The 18657-nt window shown below is 40.8% G+C and overlaps 1 protein-coding gene across 6 annotated transcripts in view; it reads left to right on the top strand.

Annotated features, from left to right (window-relative positions):
• The window catches only part of ADAMTS9 (ADAM metallopeptidase with thrombospondin type 1 motif 9), a 220343-nt gene that overhangs the window by 29949 nt on the left and 171737 nt on the right, over positions 1-18657 (top strand). For all 6 annotated transcript variants that reach the window (XR_003796732.1, XM_029243139.1, XM_029243140.1 and 3 more), the window contains exons 5-12: positions 188-271; positions 372-487; positions 1481-1521; positions 1641-1746; positions 6500-6646; positions 8144-8285; positions 10253-10357; positions 16252-16397. Coding sequence is in view for 5 of the 6 variants with exons in the window: in XM_029243139.1 (XP_029098972.1) it covers positions 188-271; positions 372-487; positions 1481-1521; positions 1641-1746; positions 6500-6646; positions 8144-8285; positions 10253-10357; positions 16252-16397 (887 nt within the window). In the remaining variant the exon portion in view is untranslated. The remainder of the gene's footprint in view (positions 1-187; positions 272-371; positions 488-1480; positions 1522-1640; positions 1747-6499; positions 6647-8143; positions 8286-10252; positions 10358-16251; positions 16398-18657) is intronic.

Here is an 18657-nt window from a genome sequence, read left to right as displayed (position 1 = left end):
AGCTGCCGTCTATGAATTTTACAAAGAGACTTTTAAGAAATGTTTGTTGACTGAATGAAAATTCACAGCTCCAAAATGCATATGTTGCATGAACCATAAAAAGAGGTGGAGCCCAGCATAAGAAGTGAATTGCTTATTGCTTACACGGAGTTCACAATTAACTTTGAAAAATTTATCTCGGTTGCAGGTAGCCTCTATCTATAAAGACCCAAGTATTGGAAATTTAATTAATATTGTAATTGTGAACTTAGTTGTGATTCATAATGAACAGGTAATAAAGTTTTTTTCTTCTTTCTTCTCTCTGTATCCGAAATGGCATATCTAATTGGTATTGGTGCAACGGACCAACCATAATTCTTTTCTGTATTTAGGAAGGACCTTCCATATCTTTTAATGCCCAGACAACATTAAAAAACTTTTGCCAGTGGCAGCATTCAAAGAACCATCCAGGTGGAATCCAGCATGATACAGCAGTTCTTGTAACGAGGTATATGGATGTCTTTTCCTCCAGTCGTTTAGTTTCTGGTCACGTTGATGGGATGAGGTCATATATTCCTGGTAGCCAGCCCCTAGCCCAGGGTTTTTCAACCTCAGCACTATTGACATTTTGGATCAGATAATTCTATGCTGTGGGGACTGCCCTGTGCCCTGCAGGATGTTTAGCAGCATCCTTGGTCTCTGCCTACTACCTACCGGTAACTCTCCCCCATCTTAACTGTAACAACCAAAAGTGTTGTCCAGACGTTGCCACATGCCGTCTGAGGGTGTGTGGTGGAGGAGGGCAGAATAACCCCTGGTTGAGAACCAGTAACCCATCGCCGCCAAGTAGGCAATAAATGTGTTAGGCAGGTCTGAAAGTAAACACCTGTATAGAGCGGGCAGCTGCCATTCCCATTGAGCTCGTTACCATGCAGGATATAAGTCCAATGGTGCCAGCTTTTGTGACTCTGTAAGAAACCAGAAATAAGGATACTTTTTTTGGAAAATGTGAAATCTCCCAATTTTTAAATGGTAGCTTCTAGCTCAAAAATATTTAAAATGCTGTGCAGGGCAGCAAAGAGGTCTGCTGGCCTAGTGTGTCTCCCATCAGTCACCTTTGATATGGTCACAAACACTTGCTCTTAGATCAACTTAAATGAAAGGCATTTAGAGCCTTCTCAGAATGTTCTTCAGAAACTAGAATCACTTGCTTCAAGGTATGAGGAAAAATTCTGGACGGAAAGGTTTTCACTTGCCCTTGGCTACCCCTGTGGCAGAAGGAGACCTCTCAATGTAGCTTTTAATCTGTAAACCAGTGATTCCTAAACTTTTTTGAGTTACAGATCCCTGACTCTGTTAGTCTGCTTTTTGTAAAACCAATACCCTCCCCCCCGACCCCCCTAAAGTGGTGATGTTGTGAATACCTGGAAGATTCTAAAGTGTTTGCTTGTATTGACATTTACTCTTTGGTGTCAAGACCCTAAGTCTGCTTTGCTTTCAGACAGGATATCTGCAGAGCTCATGACAAATGTGATACCTTAGGTGAGTCCACTGTGCGTATCCTCTCTGGCTACAACAGTTTATGACATGTTTTTCTTCCAAGCCACAAATGCTTTTTAAAGTAAATCCTTGTGGGTTTTTTTTTTTTTCCCTTCTAATAGGTCTGGCTGAACTGGGAACCATTTGTGATCCCTACAGAAGCTGCTCTATCAGTGAAGATAGTGGATTGAGTACAGCTTTTACAATAGCCCATGAACTGGGCCATGTGTACGTTTCTTCTCCATATTTTCATTTAATTTGTAGTAACCTAAAACTTCTGTTCCTTCACATCAGTGAGCATTCACTTGACTTTAGAGGGTGTAAGACGCTTCTTGAATCATAGTTGAGTTTGCAGGGTTGAAAAGCTTGGAATGTAGCTGGCAGAAATTACTTTGACTTTGGGAAGCTAAATAAATACAGTGCACCCTCTTCAGCCATAGCTCATGCATCTCTTTGGTTTAACTGTACAAGTTTTCTAGGCGAGGTCTAATATGCTCCTTTCCTACTGCAAAGTGGAAAAAAGGGGGGCTTTCTACCCCTTCCACTGAAGCAGAGGGTATATCAGCCCAGAGAACTTACCTGACACAGCATCTTTGTTTAGTAGGATCCTCCAACATTGCTGTGGCCCACACGATTTTCCCAAACCCAGATCATTCCTGATTTTAGTTATATCTAGGGTTGTCCTTTAGATATTAGCCTCTGGAACAGAGCTATCCCTCTTTTAGGGGAAAAAATGAACAAAGATACAGAGATGAAACTATTTCCTAATTATGTTCACTAAGTGTCTGGTCGTTGTGAAATTGGCTTTTCCTTTTTGTTCTTTAGAGCCAGAGCCTGGTTAGAACATGGGGCAAAAGAGTATAAATTTATTCAAAATTATTCTGGTTTTTAATCTGCCTTCTTTTCTTTCTAGAATGATTAAATTACTCATACTATATCCTTTTGAAATAATTTTCTCAAAAGATATCCTTAGTATAATACAGCTGTGTATCAATCTGCATGTCAGATGTTAACTTTATTTAGAGATAACATCATCTATTAAGCAAGCTTTTTCATGCACCAAATGTTTTTTTAAGGCACTTTATGTGCAGTGTAGTATAATAGGCGTAAAGCAAGATGCATATATAGAGGTATCTCTAATCCAACTCCACATATAATGCATATATTTTCCAGCATATTTTAAGAGCACACCCCTTTTTTTTTCTCCAAAGGAAATATCGTCAGATGCCCAATATTTAGAGAATAAAAGAGGCATGACTTTCAGTTAAGCCCTTGTGGCAGATCAGAGTCCTCCTTAGTCAGCTGCCTCTCTGTCCTTTGATTTCTGAAACATCTTCATGAAACTCAAGGATTTCTTGGAACTAGGTTTGAAAACTATTCATTTCACCAGCATTTCCCAAAGTACAGGGCTCTAACACTGATTCCAAGAGAATGGTCCATGGGCGAAAAATAGTTTTGTAATCCAGTGATTTAAAAAAATTTTTCCTAGTCTAGCCATGCTTGGAATGCCAAGGCCAAATGGCATGAAGTAAAGGCTCTGACAAGTCCTATATTGAAGTGTTGATTTCGTTTAACTCAGTTTCCCCAAACTTATTTTAACAGAATCTTTGGGGGATTTTCATTTGTTTGTTCTACAAGAAATCTGGTAAATTATGTGAGACATATAAATAGGAGGTGTAGATTTCACAGTGAGGAATAGGGTGGCCCCCAGAGAATGGAATGGGGAAAGTTACAGAGAGAGAAATGTATTCAAAGGGCAAGAGTTTGTGTGATTTTTTTTTTTCTGGCTGCTTTGGGTCTTCGTTGCTACGCGCGGGCTTTCTCTAGTTGCGGAGAGCGGGGGCTACTCTTTGTTGCGGTGCGCGGGCTTCTCACTGCAGTGGCTTCTCTTGCTGTGGAGCAGGGCTCTGGGTGTGCGGGCTTCAGCACTTGCAGCACGCGGGCTCAGTAATTGCAGCACGCGGGTTGTAGAGCGCAGGCTCAGAAGTTGTGGTGCACAGGCTTAGTTGCTCCACAGCTTTTGGGATCTTCCCGGGCCAGGGATCGAACCTGTGTCCCCTGCATTGGCAGGCAGATTTTTAACCTCTGCACCACCAGGGAAGTCCCTGTGTGATTAACAGATTAACATTTCCCCCCAAAATATGGCTAACAAGAATATACTGTTCAAAGAAATATAATTAATTTCCTGTTAATTCCTTTCCCCAAAAGAGTTTATAAACCCCTTTTAGATAGCCAGTTTATAAAATTGACATTTTAAGGAAAGTAGGAATTTTGAGTAGCAAAACCAAAATATTTTAAGCTATAGAGAAGCCTCAATTCACAGTTAACAAACATCTCCCCCTGCAAAAACCATGTTGTTGACATTGTTCTAGGAGCTTTCATTTACGTTATTTCCCTTAATCTTTATAATCCCCACAAGGTAGATACCATTGTGTCCCTGTGTTTGACTTAGAGATATTAAACTACCCAAAGCGTAGTAGCTCATGCTGGCGTAGGAGCATATGATGTTGGAGCACCAGTTCTAAGGCAGAGTCAGCAGGCAGCCAGATACCCAAGTTCTGGATGGAATTGTTCTAACATTCCCTTTGACTTGAGGAAAATATATGCTGTTTCCCTTCCTATAAGATGGAAACAATACATATACCCCTCATCTCAATAGTGTCAGGAAGCAAGAAATGAAATAATTGGTGAATGATGTGAGTTGTGGCTTAAACAGAAAGTATACTGCTAGCCTGTTAATGAATTATTTTTCTTTTGGCGCCTTGTCTCTTTGAGATAGCTTTGTTCATATTTTAAGAAAAGTAAAAATCCTTTTTTAAAAAAATTTGCTACCGTACTCTGTAGCAGATTTTCTAATGAACTTTTTCAAAATTAAATGTTAAGTTGTTACAGTCATGACTTTCTGATAATACAAAACCCAAGAGCTGTTGGGAGGAAAAAGCAACTGACCTTGTATCTGTTGAGCGTCATTGTATGTTCACAAATAGCTCCTGGCTTCTCTTACCAGCTTCATAGACACCCAGAATCTAAGAATCAGGAAGAATTCGAGAGGTAATTGAGTCTCTACTGAATACAGAAATCCTTACACAGTGTTTCTGACAAATCTTCCGCAACTTGCCTCATAGGAGAGAATGTAGTTTGTATGTATTCCCAAACAGGAGGTTTTAGAATCAGTCTGAAGTAGACTCCAATCCCAGCTCCCTTAGTAACCATGTGACCTTGATCAAATATTGATAGTTAAACCTCTCTACAACTCAGTTCCCTTTTCTGTAAAATGTGGATAGTAATAGCACACTATTCATTGGGTCAAATAAAATTAATAAATAAAATAATTTTAAATTAAATGAAATCAAGTAAAATTAAATGAAATAAAGCATCGAATGCATTTAACACACCAGCTGGAGCATTGTGAATGCTAAAAAAGTCTTGGTAATTATTTTTTAGTAAGTGCTCAATGAATAGTTGTTATACCACCCCTGCTATGAGCAAACGTGCCTAACATTTGAATGAAAAAAAAAAGTTTTCTGTTTACACGGTGAAATAAACTGTATTTTATCAAGTCATGGTGGCGTGGGGAATAAACACTAGCTCCTTTGCACCAGAGAGAAACAAACAAGGAAGATTTGAAAACTTTGCTTGTGTTAGGTTTGTTGATGGAGGTATTACACTGACTCTGCAGCTGGGATTTGGAAACCTGGGCAGTCATTCCTTTAAGAAAATAGCCTCTTAAGTGTTTATTACTATTAAGCTCAACCAAGACAGTTGGAGTTTTCCCGTCTTACATTTCCCATCTGGCAATTATAGAGGGGGCCAAATTTTTAAAAGAAAAAGGAAATCAGACATGAGAAATTACTGGTATGGACTTCACAGACTTTTATTCCAGCTTTTATTTTTATATGAAGCAAGTCTACACACTTCTTTCTGACTCCCTTGTTTTTGTAACTCAAGGTGAACTAGTGAAGGGAATTCCTCCCTAAATGCCAAATTAATCACATACATCAATTTTGTGATTCGGAATAGTCATCCAGAGGACAGCCCCTGTGAGCTTGTTACCCAATGGATAATTATCTTACTGAGAAAGGCATGTGGGTCATAGAACTGATGTTTCTGGATTGAGAAATGCTTCCTGTCATTTTTTTCCCCACTTCCTCTCTCTAAGCCAAGAATGGCAAATATGTGTTAATGCCGCTGCCGAGTTCCCTCCCAGACCCAAGAGGATGTTGGCACTCCATCACAGCCTTTTCTCGGGCAGAACCTGGATTAGTTTAAGAATACTTTTGTGCCCAGATTTTCAGGAAGCTGGTACCAATCAATTGTAATTGGCATGAAGCATGAAACTATTTGCCATCTCTGGGTTAAGCCAACTGGATTGGCGTGCCTCTCGTTTCCATGCTTGCAGTTTTTCTTAATGGGTTTTATTGTGCACAAACTTTGCATGTCTCTATGACGGTATACTTGCAGGGTTTTAGCATCTGTCAGCCTGACCCAAAGAAGAGATGCCAAGACCCACCCTGAGCCTCTCATTAGGAAGCTTTTGACTTCAACTTTTGACAGTTGACTGACTCTTTATGTGTACAGTGTTATCATAACCTGCCAAGTTCTTGACTTTATAAACTGGCCTTCAACAGCTTATTAGGAACTCCAACTACTGTATTCTAGCACCAACTACAGCACATGCAGAGCCTCTGCAATTCCAAGAAGTACAGCTAAACCAAGTAGTGGCCCAATTCACTTTTTTTTTTTTTTTTTTTTTTTTACATTAAAGGCACTTTGTATTCCGTTGGGTCAGAAGTATGTTTTATTCTACTCCCTACCTTTAATCCTCTAGTAGGTTTTGTTCTGCTCACCAGGACTCAGGTTCTTATCCGTAATGCAGTAGTCAGTTGAATTTTTTCTCTAAGATGCGTTCTCAATGCAGTTGTAACAGCTCTATCCCTTAGTGTTTATTGACTTTTTTATATCATTGTCTCCTTGGCCTTAGGTTCAACATGCCTCATGATGACAACAATAAGTGCAAAGAAGAAGCAGTTAAGAGTCCCCAGCATGTCATGGCCCCAACGCTGAACTTCTACACCAACCCCTGGATGTGGTCAAAATGTAGCCGAAAATACATCACTGAATTTTTAGAGTAAGAGTCGAACTTTCTTTGAGCACAGCCTTCATGCTAGTATCTGGCCTCCATGCAGTGAACTAATTGTGGGAAAGAAAATGTAGAGTCAAGCATTCCTTCTGAGTTGTTATTTTTGTTGACATTCCTGGGAGGAGGGAAAAGAAAAATACTCTCTGACATCTGTGTAGTTCATGTCCTCACCAGAATTTAGAAGATTACAGACTGAGCTCAAGGAAAAGGTTGGGATCTTAAAAAGAATATGTAAATGTTGCTTCATTGTTGGTAAAGCTGTGAAATCTCTGCAGGTCTTGGGGAAGGAACCATGAATATGATGACATGATGAAGGAAGGCCACAAATATTTATGTGCTTCTAACTTAGTAATTCGGTGTTGGAAAGGGGTGGGGAAGTGAGACGCCCCCAAAGAACGTTACATGGGTGGATGAAAATTGCACAGACCTCCATATTGTCGAATTGAGAACATTCTCTCTCTGTCTCTCTCTTTCTCTATCTCCTTGACTCTTTCTCCTTCTCTCTTTTCTTGTTTTTTTTTTTTTAAGCTTCCCACCAGGCTGCTCAAGGATCCAGTTACATTATACAATATCCTTGTGTAACAGATTTATTGCTCTTCTCTCCCAGCTGTACAAAAGGTCAAGTGATTGTCCCAAGGTCACTGGGTGTATGTTTCCCCAGCCACAGGGAAGAGGGGGTTTTGTTAATCAGAACTCACCGGGTGTGAATTTTCCAGAAGAGGTGTTTGCAGAAACATGGAAGAACTGGCAGGTTGCTGGAGGTTTTGTGTGTGTGTGTGTGTGTGTGTGTGTGTGTGTGTGAGAGTGTATGTGTGGTTTTTTTAACCAGATGATCTAAAGTGTTTCTTATTGTAACACTAAGCAAATCAGCAAATATTTACTAAACACTTGTTGTTATGGACAGGGCCCCATGCTTGGGTGAAAAAGGCGCTATTTTTACCCCTAAGACACTTTACTCTATTGGAGAAGACGTCAAAAAATAAATAGGTGGGCTTCCCTGGTGGCGCAGTGGTTGAGAGTCCGCCTGCCTATGCAGGGGACACGGGTTCATGCCCCGGTCCGGGAAGATCCCATATGCCGCGGAGCGGCTGGGCCCATGAGCCATGGCCGCTGAGCCTGCGCGTCCGGAGCCTGTGCTCCGCAATGGGAGAGGCCACAGCAGTGAGAGACTCGCGTACTGCAAAATAAATAAATAAATAAATAAATAGGTAATTGCCCCGAAAGGTGGTAAATTCTGGAACAGCTACATATTTCCTCCTGGTTATGTTGTATGCACAGCCTGTGGTTCCACAAACAAGTATGCACTGAAAATAGAACTTCAGCTTCTGGACTCAAGTTTGGATGAAATGAATAAAACAGATACAAAAAAAGGAACCATCTTCTGTACCATTAAAATGACAGAATGGCCTTCACTGTCATCTGGAGCCTTTGACAGTCATATCTTATCCACTGTCCTCACCATCTTTGTTTTTCTGCTTTCCACAGCACTGGTTACGGCGAGTGTCTGCTTAACGAACCTGAATCCAGACCCTATCCTTTGCCTCTCCAACTGCCAGGCCTCCTTTACAACGTGAATAAACAATGTGAATTGATTTTTGGACCAGGTTCTCAGGTGTGCCCGTATATGGTAAGTATCTGGGGGCCGTTTCTACCCTCATAAATGGATTCTGGACTTTTTTTGAATTCATAGTTTTCTATTGGATTCTCACTCTTAACATAAACCGCTCATTGAGTGGTCCATTGACTATTAATGATGATAGTAATAGTGATGATGGCGATAGACAGTAGTAGTGCTCGGTGTTGCATGTGGGCTTTCCCTGAACTTTCTCATTTCACTCTCAGCCCAAAAGGGAGATGCCATTACCATTTTAATTTTATAAGTGGTAAGTGCGGCTCAGAGGGGACAAGGTTACAAAGCTCGTAATGACAGAGCTCAGCCCTTTTCCCTCCTTGTCTCCTTTTCTTCCCACTGCCTCGTCCAGATGACTTTTATTATAGGCGATCTTCTAGATTCAGGAATTCCTGAGACAGACCTGTTTCCCTGGTTTAGCTTGTCGAAGCTGTGGCCTATGACCACCTGGGGCTTGAAACTGTTTCTGGTGGTAGCTCAGCTGGCAAGTGTGTGATACTTTGATGTATGTGTCATGGACATTTGGACCAGTGATTTGATCCAGTGGTTATCAGGAGGCATATCAGCAGAACTGTGCTTCTCTGGGATTCCCCATTCTATTCTTTTGCGTATTTGTTTGTTTATTTTGCTGGGAGTGGTTCAGAGATAGCATGGTAAATTGGCAGGCACAGTGATTCCATGGAAGTAACAAAATTTTTCTGTAAAATGTATCTATGATTATATTCGTTTCTCTGTTACTCATGATAGCAAACATGCAGAGTAATGCATATGCCCAAGAATGGAAAGGTTAAGCAAGCTATAGTATCTCCATTTACTGCAATATTATACAAAAATTGAAAAGTAACTCTACAAGGGAACATGCTCTAGCTATAGTTTTAAATTAAAATAACAGGATAAACAATTATTTTACAGAGTATGTTCTCAATGTAAAAGGGGGAAAAAAGCTTCAGGAAAGACTGGATCATTTAAAGCTCTTTTTCTATTAAAAAATAGTAGCTTCTGAATTTTTCTACTATGAATATTGTTTATTTTCATCATCAGGGGAAAAATTATCTTTAAAAACTATGCCTGAAATAGAGCTAAATATGTCAACTTGGATAACTCAAAAAACATAGTGTGTAGAGGGGGAAAACAGGAAGTTGTAGGATGTATCCATATATTCTGAAATATCTAACAGCATTGTTTGTTTAAAGCTGAAATGCTGTATATTATTGATAGATATTTATACATTTGTAGTAAAAGCAGTGGGAATGATGAGATGGTGAGCATCACTAGGACAGTAGTTACCTGTGGGAAGAAGGGGAAGGGATTGGGATTGAGAATGAGTGTGCATGGCATTCCGCTGAGCCTGTGAAGTCTTTCTTTGTTCGGGTGGTGGACACACGGGTATCCATTATGTTATTGTTCATACTTTTTATATACCTGAAATATTTCATGATATTTTGTCCCTTCTTTCCTCTGACAGCCCCTGAAAGCCCTAGAAAAGAGTCATAATATGATCGTGATAATATATGCATAGTAGGAAAAAACACCAGTTTTAGTATCAAGCCAAACGTTAACTCTAATCACAACGCAACTCAAAACCCACTCTCCAGTCGCAGCTCATTGCAAACCTAAACTCACATCACATATTTCCAGTGTGATACTTTACTCTTTGCCAGGCTCAGTTTCCTTATCTGTAATATGGGGAGATGTTACTAGGACCAGATGACATCTCGTATGTTTCTGTTGCACAGTAGTTCCCCTTTGACACCCCGGCAAGTCCTCCCGGGCATAGAAATGTGTCTCCTGGGCTGCTCTCTCTATCCGTTGAAATATTTTATCACTTATCATACCAAGAAAAAAATCCCTTTCTAACCCACGCTCTGCATCATTGGCAAAATGTTAGTTGAAAGCAGCCATTGCCTTGCTTGATATCGTCTAATCACATCATCACTGAATTGTCATTCAACTGAATTGCGCAGATGCAGTGTAGACGGCTCTGGTGCAATAACGTGGATGGAGCGCACAAAGGCTGCCGGACTCAGCACACGCCCTGGGCTGATGGGACCGAGTGTGAGCCTGGAAAGGCAAGTAACGCCCCGATCCGTCCTTCTGTCTTGGGGCAGACATGGGCAAGATTTGGGCTGTAGGCTCAGTCACCATTGTTTAGAACATAAGTTAATGTAGCATATTTCAGCATGCATAATACTTTTTTGAGGCAGGAGGTTCAACTTTACTGTTGAAAGTTGTGCAGACTTACCTTATAGCGTAATACTGACACGAAGGACATAGCTATCATTATTGCCTCGATTTTAAGACATACTTCTTCTCATTTTAATGTTTTTTAAATCCCAATGTGCTTTTCAGTTTCTGGGTACATTTAATGTGAGGTAACATTTCTTTTCTCTCTCTCTCTCTCTCTCTTTATCTCTCTTCCTCTTTCTTTTGGGGTGGCACTGGAAGGCCGTTATTAAGCTGGTGGAACATCTTAAAATTACGGAAATACAGGAAGACTTACTGTGCTCACTACTTGGGTACAAGGCTTTTCCCAGCCTGTATTGACCCCTTTAAGGCACTGTGATGCCACCTGAGATACATCCAAATCCACATTCTGAGTTGGTTATAATGGCTCCTACTTATTGGTTAATAACCAAACAAAATCTGCTGCTTGTACAACCCAACGATAACAATGTCCCAGCAACTAGGAATATGATTATTGCAACCTTTTGCACCTGGTGTCCATCTAAAAAAAAAAAGGTAGTATGTTAAGGCTTTGGTTACAAAAAGTTTTAGATACAAACCTGATTTTTTTAATCCATACAAAAAATGGTGTTCAGTCACTTACGTATGATGTAACCCCTGTACTATATCTGAGTCTCATGTTATCCTTACATAAGTTTTTTCCTTTCTTCTCTCATTGTCAACTTTACTCCCTTTTAATATTTTGTTCTCATCTCATTTTCTGTTCTTCTACTTTGCCTTGTGGAATCAGTGGCCCCCAGAGTGTTTCCATGGAAACATGGGGTCCTCAGAGATGAGGAACTTAACCGTCCCTTCCCCAGTTTTATAGATAGGAAACAGAAAAGAGAAGTGACTTGCCCAAGGTCATTCAGCTCATTCAGGGCAGAGTCCTCACACACCCTACCCACTCCCTTCCCAGTTCTCCCCTTCGCTTTCTTTGTCTGAAGGAGCTGCAGGGTCCACAGGAGTGTCCATAACTCAAGCTCACTGAGCTCTTTAAGTTTCCATGGTCAAATAGGAGAACTAGTGGGTTATCCAGTCATTTCTCAGAGTGTTTTTTTTATTTTTTAAATTTTATTAGGGTGGTTTTATAAAATTATAATGAAGATGATTTTTCACTTGGTTTAGCTTGGTTACTCCATCAGCTCTGGTCTCACTTCTTGATGGCTAGGACCTTAGCAATTGAGAATACAGCTTTCTCCAGGAGCTGCCTAAGCAAACAGCCTAAGGACATAGGCATAACAGTTTCTGCACCGCACCTTTCATTAGCTTAAGAAGAAATATATCTCCTTGGCCATAGTGAACCTTTCACATTTTGCAAAACATTTAACTCAAAGTTCTGATGGCCAGAGGATCACAGGTTTGAGTGGGGATATGGTTCTCGGGTTTCCATGGCAGCCATCAAGCATTCACTCTTTCTTCATAAATGAAGATGTGGCCTCAGAGTCCTTCTAAACACAGCGACCCCTATAGCTGCTCTCAGTTGGTGGGAGATGACAATAGACATGGTATCTAGTTGACAACTTGGCTAGTTGGCTTGAGTTGGAGCCAGCCAGCTATATATTTAAATGGAGTCTGTCTGAGCTCAAAAAAATCACTGGTATTATGCCATGGTTCTTAGTCAATCTGATGCACCTACCTACTATGTCTATTTCTGACACATATTACTGCTGGAAAAAACATAACAAAGTAGAGCTTTCAAGTGTATGATGAATTGTATTTAGTAAAATAGTCATGTACAGGCTACCACGCTCCATGTAGTACTATGGTATCCCAGTCAATCGTGGAGCACAGAACCTGGGAAGATGTCTGTTGTGTCGTCTTCTAGTCTTCTGTTTTTGTAACAGAAACAGAAAATAAGAGATTGCATGGTAATCTTATACCTGACAAATGGGGAAATAATTGGGGAGATCTTTCAGAAAACATTTCCCTTGTATGCTTTTGTTCAGCAAAAGCAAGAGACATCAAGGCATTCCAAAAGGCAGATTGAGAACACCTTCAGAGAAGCAGCTATGTGGAGAACATGATAGGTACATTTTTAGTTTGTTTTAGAAAAGCGGCCAAGTCTAGCAACTTATATTAAAGATGTGGATGTTCATCTGTTTATTCCCCAGAAGAACATTTATGCACTTTACAAATAAGATGGTAAATATGTTGGCATAGACGTTCTTTGTGTTTTTCCATTTCGCTTTTGTTTTCATAGAATTGGCAGTAAAACCTTATCCTTTTCTCTAGTAAATTCTGTATCCGTTTGCTGCTGGGTTAATTTTTTCTTTTTTCTTTCTCTTCTCTCTGCCCTGCTCCCTCAGCAGTAATCTGTCTTGGGTTGCTGACACAATGTTATTTTGATGAATGACTCTCTCATGTCCTTTTATTTTCTCCATTCTCTTCTTAAGTCCATTAACATTTTCATTTTAACCCTGTTTGTAAATCTGAGATTTGAAACTCTTGTGTTTTAAGCCTCCTTGGGACAAAATTCACCTCCAAATTGTTCTTCCAACCTCAGAAAGAACATTTATGTAAAATATCATTTAAATGGTTTTGAGCACTTTGAGGAAAGGCTGACTATATACTTCGGCTCTGGCTCCAGTAGCCGCTAATGCTTTGTTATGATGTAATGGCTTTTCCAGTATATAATTATTGTTTGTTCAAATTCCTGGTAAAATAGATTATCTTGATACATATTCGCCAAACAGTCCCCATGTCCAGCCTCTGTCACCTCAGGTTCTTCCCCTCTTCCTCTGAGGTTCTCCCTCCCCTGTGAACCCTTGCCAGTGGTCGTATCAGTAAGAAATGTTTAATTTGCAGGTGAATTTTTAATTAGGTTTTCTTTTAAAAAGGGACCCTATGAGGACATTTGAATCCAGTGCTGAATGGCAACACTCTGCTTAACCTATGCCCTTATTCTGCTCTGGTTTATGGTAATGCTTAATGAGAATTATGGTCGCTTTGAAGATTATTCTTGTGTGGAGGTAGCGTCTAGAATAGAGGCCAACAGATTGAAGACTGAAGTGACATGAGGAAAAAAATGTATTTACAGACAAATTTCATTATGAAAGTCCATGACTAGTCATAGGAACGTTCTCCTTAGTGTGTAGAATTTATAAAATGTGTACCTGGCGTCAAGATTTGATGGCTGAATTTGGGCATCAGCTGTGACCTCAGTTGTTTATTAGTTAGGATTTTTGTTCAGGTCAGACCAAATGGTAGTAGCGTAAGCAAGTTGGCTCTTTTTCTGACACACACACAAAAAACTAGTCAGAGGTAGGCAGGTCATGGAGCTATTATGGTAGGTCTACAACATCATCAGAGACCCAGGTTCCTAATTTCTTTCTGCTCTACTATAATATGCAAATGGCCATCATCCTCAAAGTCACAAAATTGCTGCTATAGCTCCAGCCATCAACTCTGAGTCCTGGGCAGAATGAAGCCAAAGGGCAAGGAACAAAGGGGCAAAAGGACCTTCCCAGGAATCTGACCCAATGAATTCTGCTGACATCTCTTTGAGCATTCCTATCTATACAAGAATCCAGGGAAATGTAGATTCTATTAATAAGGATGAAGGAGAGAATGGATATTGGGTAGACACATTGGAATGTCAGCCTTACCTAACCATCTCATTAATCTTGCTTTTAAATTTCAGTCTTTATTTAGATGTCAACAGTTGTTCCCATTTGCTCACAGTTGAGAGGCAGCATGTGTCACAGCTGAGAGTATGCACTCTGGAGCCAGGTTGTCTGTGTTTCATTATCAGCTCAGCCCCTTATCAGATGTTTGACATCAACCTCCCTGTGCCTCCATTTTCTTTTCTGTAGAAATGGGGGTAATAGTAGTACCTGTTTCATAGTATGCTGTGAGGACATAGCGCTTAGAACAATGCCTGGCAAATGTTAAGTGCTATGTAAATATTTGCTCTTATTATTACAAACCTTGTTCAAGTTGGGTCTCCTATGTGCTCAGCTGTGTACTAGGTGCTTTCCATACATTGTCTCATGTTATACTCAAAACATCTTTGGCAGGTAGGTCCCCATTTTTCAGCTATGGAAGTAGAGTTCAGTGACTCACCCGAGGTCACAGTTAGTTTGTAGAATGGCCATCCCACACCCCCAGACTGTTTGCCTGCTAAGCTTTGTCCCCTTAAGACCTGCTCTGTCCGATATGGCACCTACTAGCTACCCATGACTGGCGAGCACTTGAAATGTCAGTCTGAACTGAAATGTGCTAAAATGAAAATACACACCAGGTGTTAAAACTCTAGCATGGAAAAGAAAGTGTGGGAAAAAATCTTATTTATAATTTTATGTTGATTACATGGAGACACAGTAATGTCTTAGACATTCTGAGCTAAATAAAATATATTAAAGTTACTCTCAGTGTTCTTTTTACTTGTTTTAATGTGGCTGCTAGAATTTTTAAAATTACATATGTGGCGCATGTTACATTCTTATTGGATAGTGGCGCTCTAGACCAAGCTGCCTCTCATTGATTTTCTGTGCATATATTCCAAGAAATGTTCAAGACCGCTGTAAAGACAGCTATAGAATGATCTCAGGGAGTGAGGCGTTCACCTCCGCCCTCATTTCCTGGGTGCAGAGTTGCCCAGGATTCTTTGGATGCCGAACCTTTTAAGCCTCAGCCAAACAGCCCAGGAAAAGGGATGTGTCCTCAGATACTCAGGAGGATAATTACAAGGGAGAAGGCAGGGCAGAATAGAGAAAGCCGAACTGCACTCTTTAAAATAATTGTTCGCCAGACCTTTGCTGGGACTGGCCATTGACTGAGGCTTCACCAGCCTCTCATCTGTTCCCTTTCCCCACACGCTCCCGCCACCGCCTGGCCTCCAGGCTACTCTGCTCCTAAACTCCGTGCCTGGGTCCTCCCTGTGGATAAATCACAGTGGCCACCACCAGCTCCGCTTCAGAGATCTGAGCGAGCTGCAGGGCGTCACCCTCCTGCTGCCACTGCTGCCCCTCTTCCTTTGTCCATTGCTCATTGACCTCGGCTTCGTGTCGGGGCCTCACACCCCAACAATGGCAGAGGGTTGAAACGGGCTTCTCCACTCACTTGTCCTGCTGAGGAGTTTTACTTTGTTTTGCTTTAAGCATCATGGCCTTCTTCCTGCTCTAGGCTGCAGAATCAGAAACCATTAGTAACCAAAAAGCAATAAAGTTTAGGGTTCTCTGTAGTGTGTCCATTTTTGCTTTAGTCTCATCCTGTGTGCCCTGCTAGAGTGAGTTTATAGGAATCATGTAGCTAGCTTTTTTTTCCCTCTCCCATTTAATGAAAATTGGTTTTCAAATCTGTGAGGAGCAGTAAAGCATTGTATTTTACCAGGCTCACAACATCTCTAGGCCTTGTTAATGGAGATGCACTACGTAAATCCAGTAACTCATTTCGGCCCTGTCTACAACCAGTAGACAGCCCATTTCCACGCCTCATTTTTCCAAGAAGACTAATTGAGTGCTTCTAGGCTGGCCATGGGACTTACCCTAACAGCCTGGAGCCAGCCACTCATTGGGCAGTTTTATTCAAGCCAGTGGTAAATGAAGACACAGCCTACAACCACTAAGCCCGAGATTAAACTCCCTACCGTTTCCATGACTCACGTAGATGATGCAATTGTAGCATTTCAAACCAGCACATGGAAAACAATGAAAGTATGGTGTATTTAAAAGGACAGCGGGTCCTACAATATCTCAAGCACCGAGCTCTCCCTCACTGTTCCCCTTATTAAATACAGCACTGCAAGTTTGGATTTTGTGTTCCCAAAGAAATGGAGGTCCCTGTGACTGATGGATCCTGGGGAAGTTGGAGTCACTTTGGAACCTGCTCAAGAACATGTGGAGGGGGTATCAAAACAGCTGTTCGAGAGTGCAACAGACCAGAGTAAGTCCTAGAACTCGTCACTCTTATTATTGGGGTAGCAGGGGTGAAAAATTCCTAAAGGGAATAATTTAGCTGGAGGCAAGTAAAGAGCTCTTTCCAAATTAGACAGTGGGTGGACATCTAGAGCTGCCCAGACCAATGTTATCTAAGCTCTATCTCTCTGTATTATTATCTTTCTCCTGTGACTCTTTATTATTAAAAGTTTTGTTTCTTAAATGGTAGATGCTTTGTGTTGGTTGGTCAACAATTTTGACAGTCAGGTATATCTCACTGCCTGCCCCACCCCCCGCCCAGAGCTTGGGATAGCACACTAATAAAGTGAACAAGTGATTTTCATGAGGAAACAAAGAAGTCGGACATTTCCTTCCAGATTGTAGATAAATGTATCCTTTCCAGTTAGCTACTGAAATGCTGAAAAGGGCACACAGACCCCCAAGGCGGCATGAGTGAACCCCAAGGGACCTGGAGCCCTAAGTCAGGATTTACTTTTGAATCAAAAGTAAAGTAGGGCTTCCCTGGTGGCGCAGTGGTTGAGAGTCTGCCTGCCTGTGCAGGGGACACGGGTTCCGTGCCCCGGTCCGGGAAGATCCCACATGCCGCTGAGCGGCTGGGCCCATGAGCCATGGCCGCTGAGCCTGCGCGTCCGGAGCCTGTGCTCCCTACCGGTAGAACCTTGTTGAAACTTACATGCTCAAATAAAGCCCACAGGCTTCTTTCCCAGCATCTTATCACGATAGACATGTGTTTGGGGAGAGGCTATTTATAAGTGGATTTAAAAAGTTGCTAACTTCATTATAAGTAATGACATCAAATTTTATGTGGATATAAGATGCATAAAGTTTAAAGGGATAGAAAATAATACATGATATTATTGCCATTGAACCTATGTGGCCCAAGAGGTCTTCCCAGATTCGTTTTTAGATGTGCAAACTCACAACCATTTTTAAGAACCAGCTGTGTTGGGGTTTTATAAAAGGATTTGGCTCAGCAGTACTCATTTATTTTTAACAGCCTGCATTAAGGATAGCAGACTGGATTGTAGAGAGAAGCAAGCAGGTAAAGGAGCAAAGTAGGCTTGTGCAGTAGACTAGGTTGTACTGTAGAGTACTTCAGACCACGGGTGGGGTGCTTCCAATTTTTTATAAGGAGAATATGAATTGTGTATACCAAAAAGGACATAGCTTTAGCCTGCTGTTGCAAGCCCTGGTCTAAATAAATAATCTGTATAGTCCAAAGCACAGATGGTGATCAATTTATTTTAATTTATTTTTGTTCACAGTCCAACATTATTTCATATCCACGTAATATTAATCTCTAAGGATAAGTAAAGAGCTATAAGACATAGGCTCTGGTCTGTAAAAGTAACACTGTAGCTATGGATATAAACTAATACACGTTAGGTTAGATTTTTCCATAGTGTCTATACTTAGTATTAGTTTTTAAAATAATAATATAAATAATAGTAGATGGTTTCAAAAAATTCAGATACACAAGTATATCATATAAAAACTTACTGCCGGGGCTTCCCTGGTGGCGCAGTGGTTGAGCGTCCGCCTGCCGATGCAGGGGGCGCGGGTTCGTGCCGCGGTCCGGGAGGATCCCACGTGCCGCGGAGCGGCTGGGCCCATGAGCCATGGCCGCTGAGCCTGCGCGTCCGGAGCCTGTGCTCCGCAATGGGAGGGGCCACAGCAGTGAGAGGCCAGCGTACCGCAAAAAAAAACACAAAAAAAAAACAAAAAAAAACTTACTGCCATTATTATTCTTACCCCCAATACTCCCCCACAAGAAATAACCACTAAAAAATAATTTGTTGTGTGTTATTTCAAACTTTTAAAAGAGATTATAGATGTAATATGTATTATATGAAATAAATATTAAAGAATATAAAATAAGGGTCATCCTATATATATTGTTCCACAGCTTGCTTGTTAAAATCAGTTATATATCCTAGCTGCTTGTACTGTTGAAGTTTTAAAATAAAACATTTTAAGCTAGCAGCAGATATGATGAATTTTTTTAAAACTTAAAAACTCTTGGGTGGCTACATTGAACCAAATCATGATTATTATAGTGAGCTATTATTATCATGATAGTGTGGATATTGCAAACAGTAGGTACTTTTAACATTTTGACTCAAGAGTATTCCATTCAAAAGAAGTGGGGGGTTGTTTTTTGTTTTTTTTAATAGTCTTAGAGTAATTCTAAAAGCAGTGTGGAAAGTGGAAAGAGATAAATCACTGCATAATTGGAATGGAGCAGA

The sequence above is a fragment of the Monodon monoceros genome, unplaced genomic scaffold, assembly GCF_005190385.1.
Source record: "Monodon monoceros isolate NGI ecotype Baffin Bay Population unplaced genomic scaffold, NGI_Narwhal_1 Super_Scaffold_3, whole genome shotgun sequence".
Taxonomy (NCBI): Eukaryota; Metazoa; Chordata; class Mammalia; order Artiodactyla; family Monodontidae; genus Monodon; species Monodon monoceros.
The sequence above is the reverse complement of the archived record's forward strand: the minus strand, read 5'-3'. Positions and strand labels throughout refer to the sequence as shown.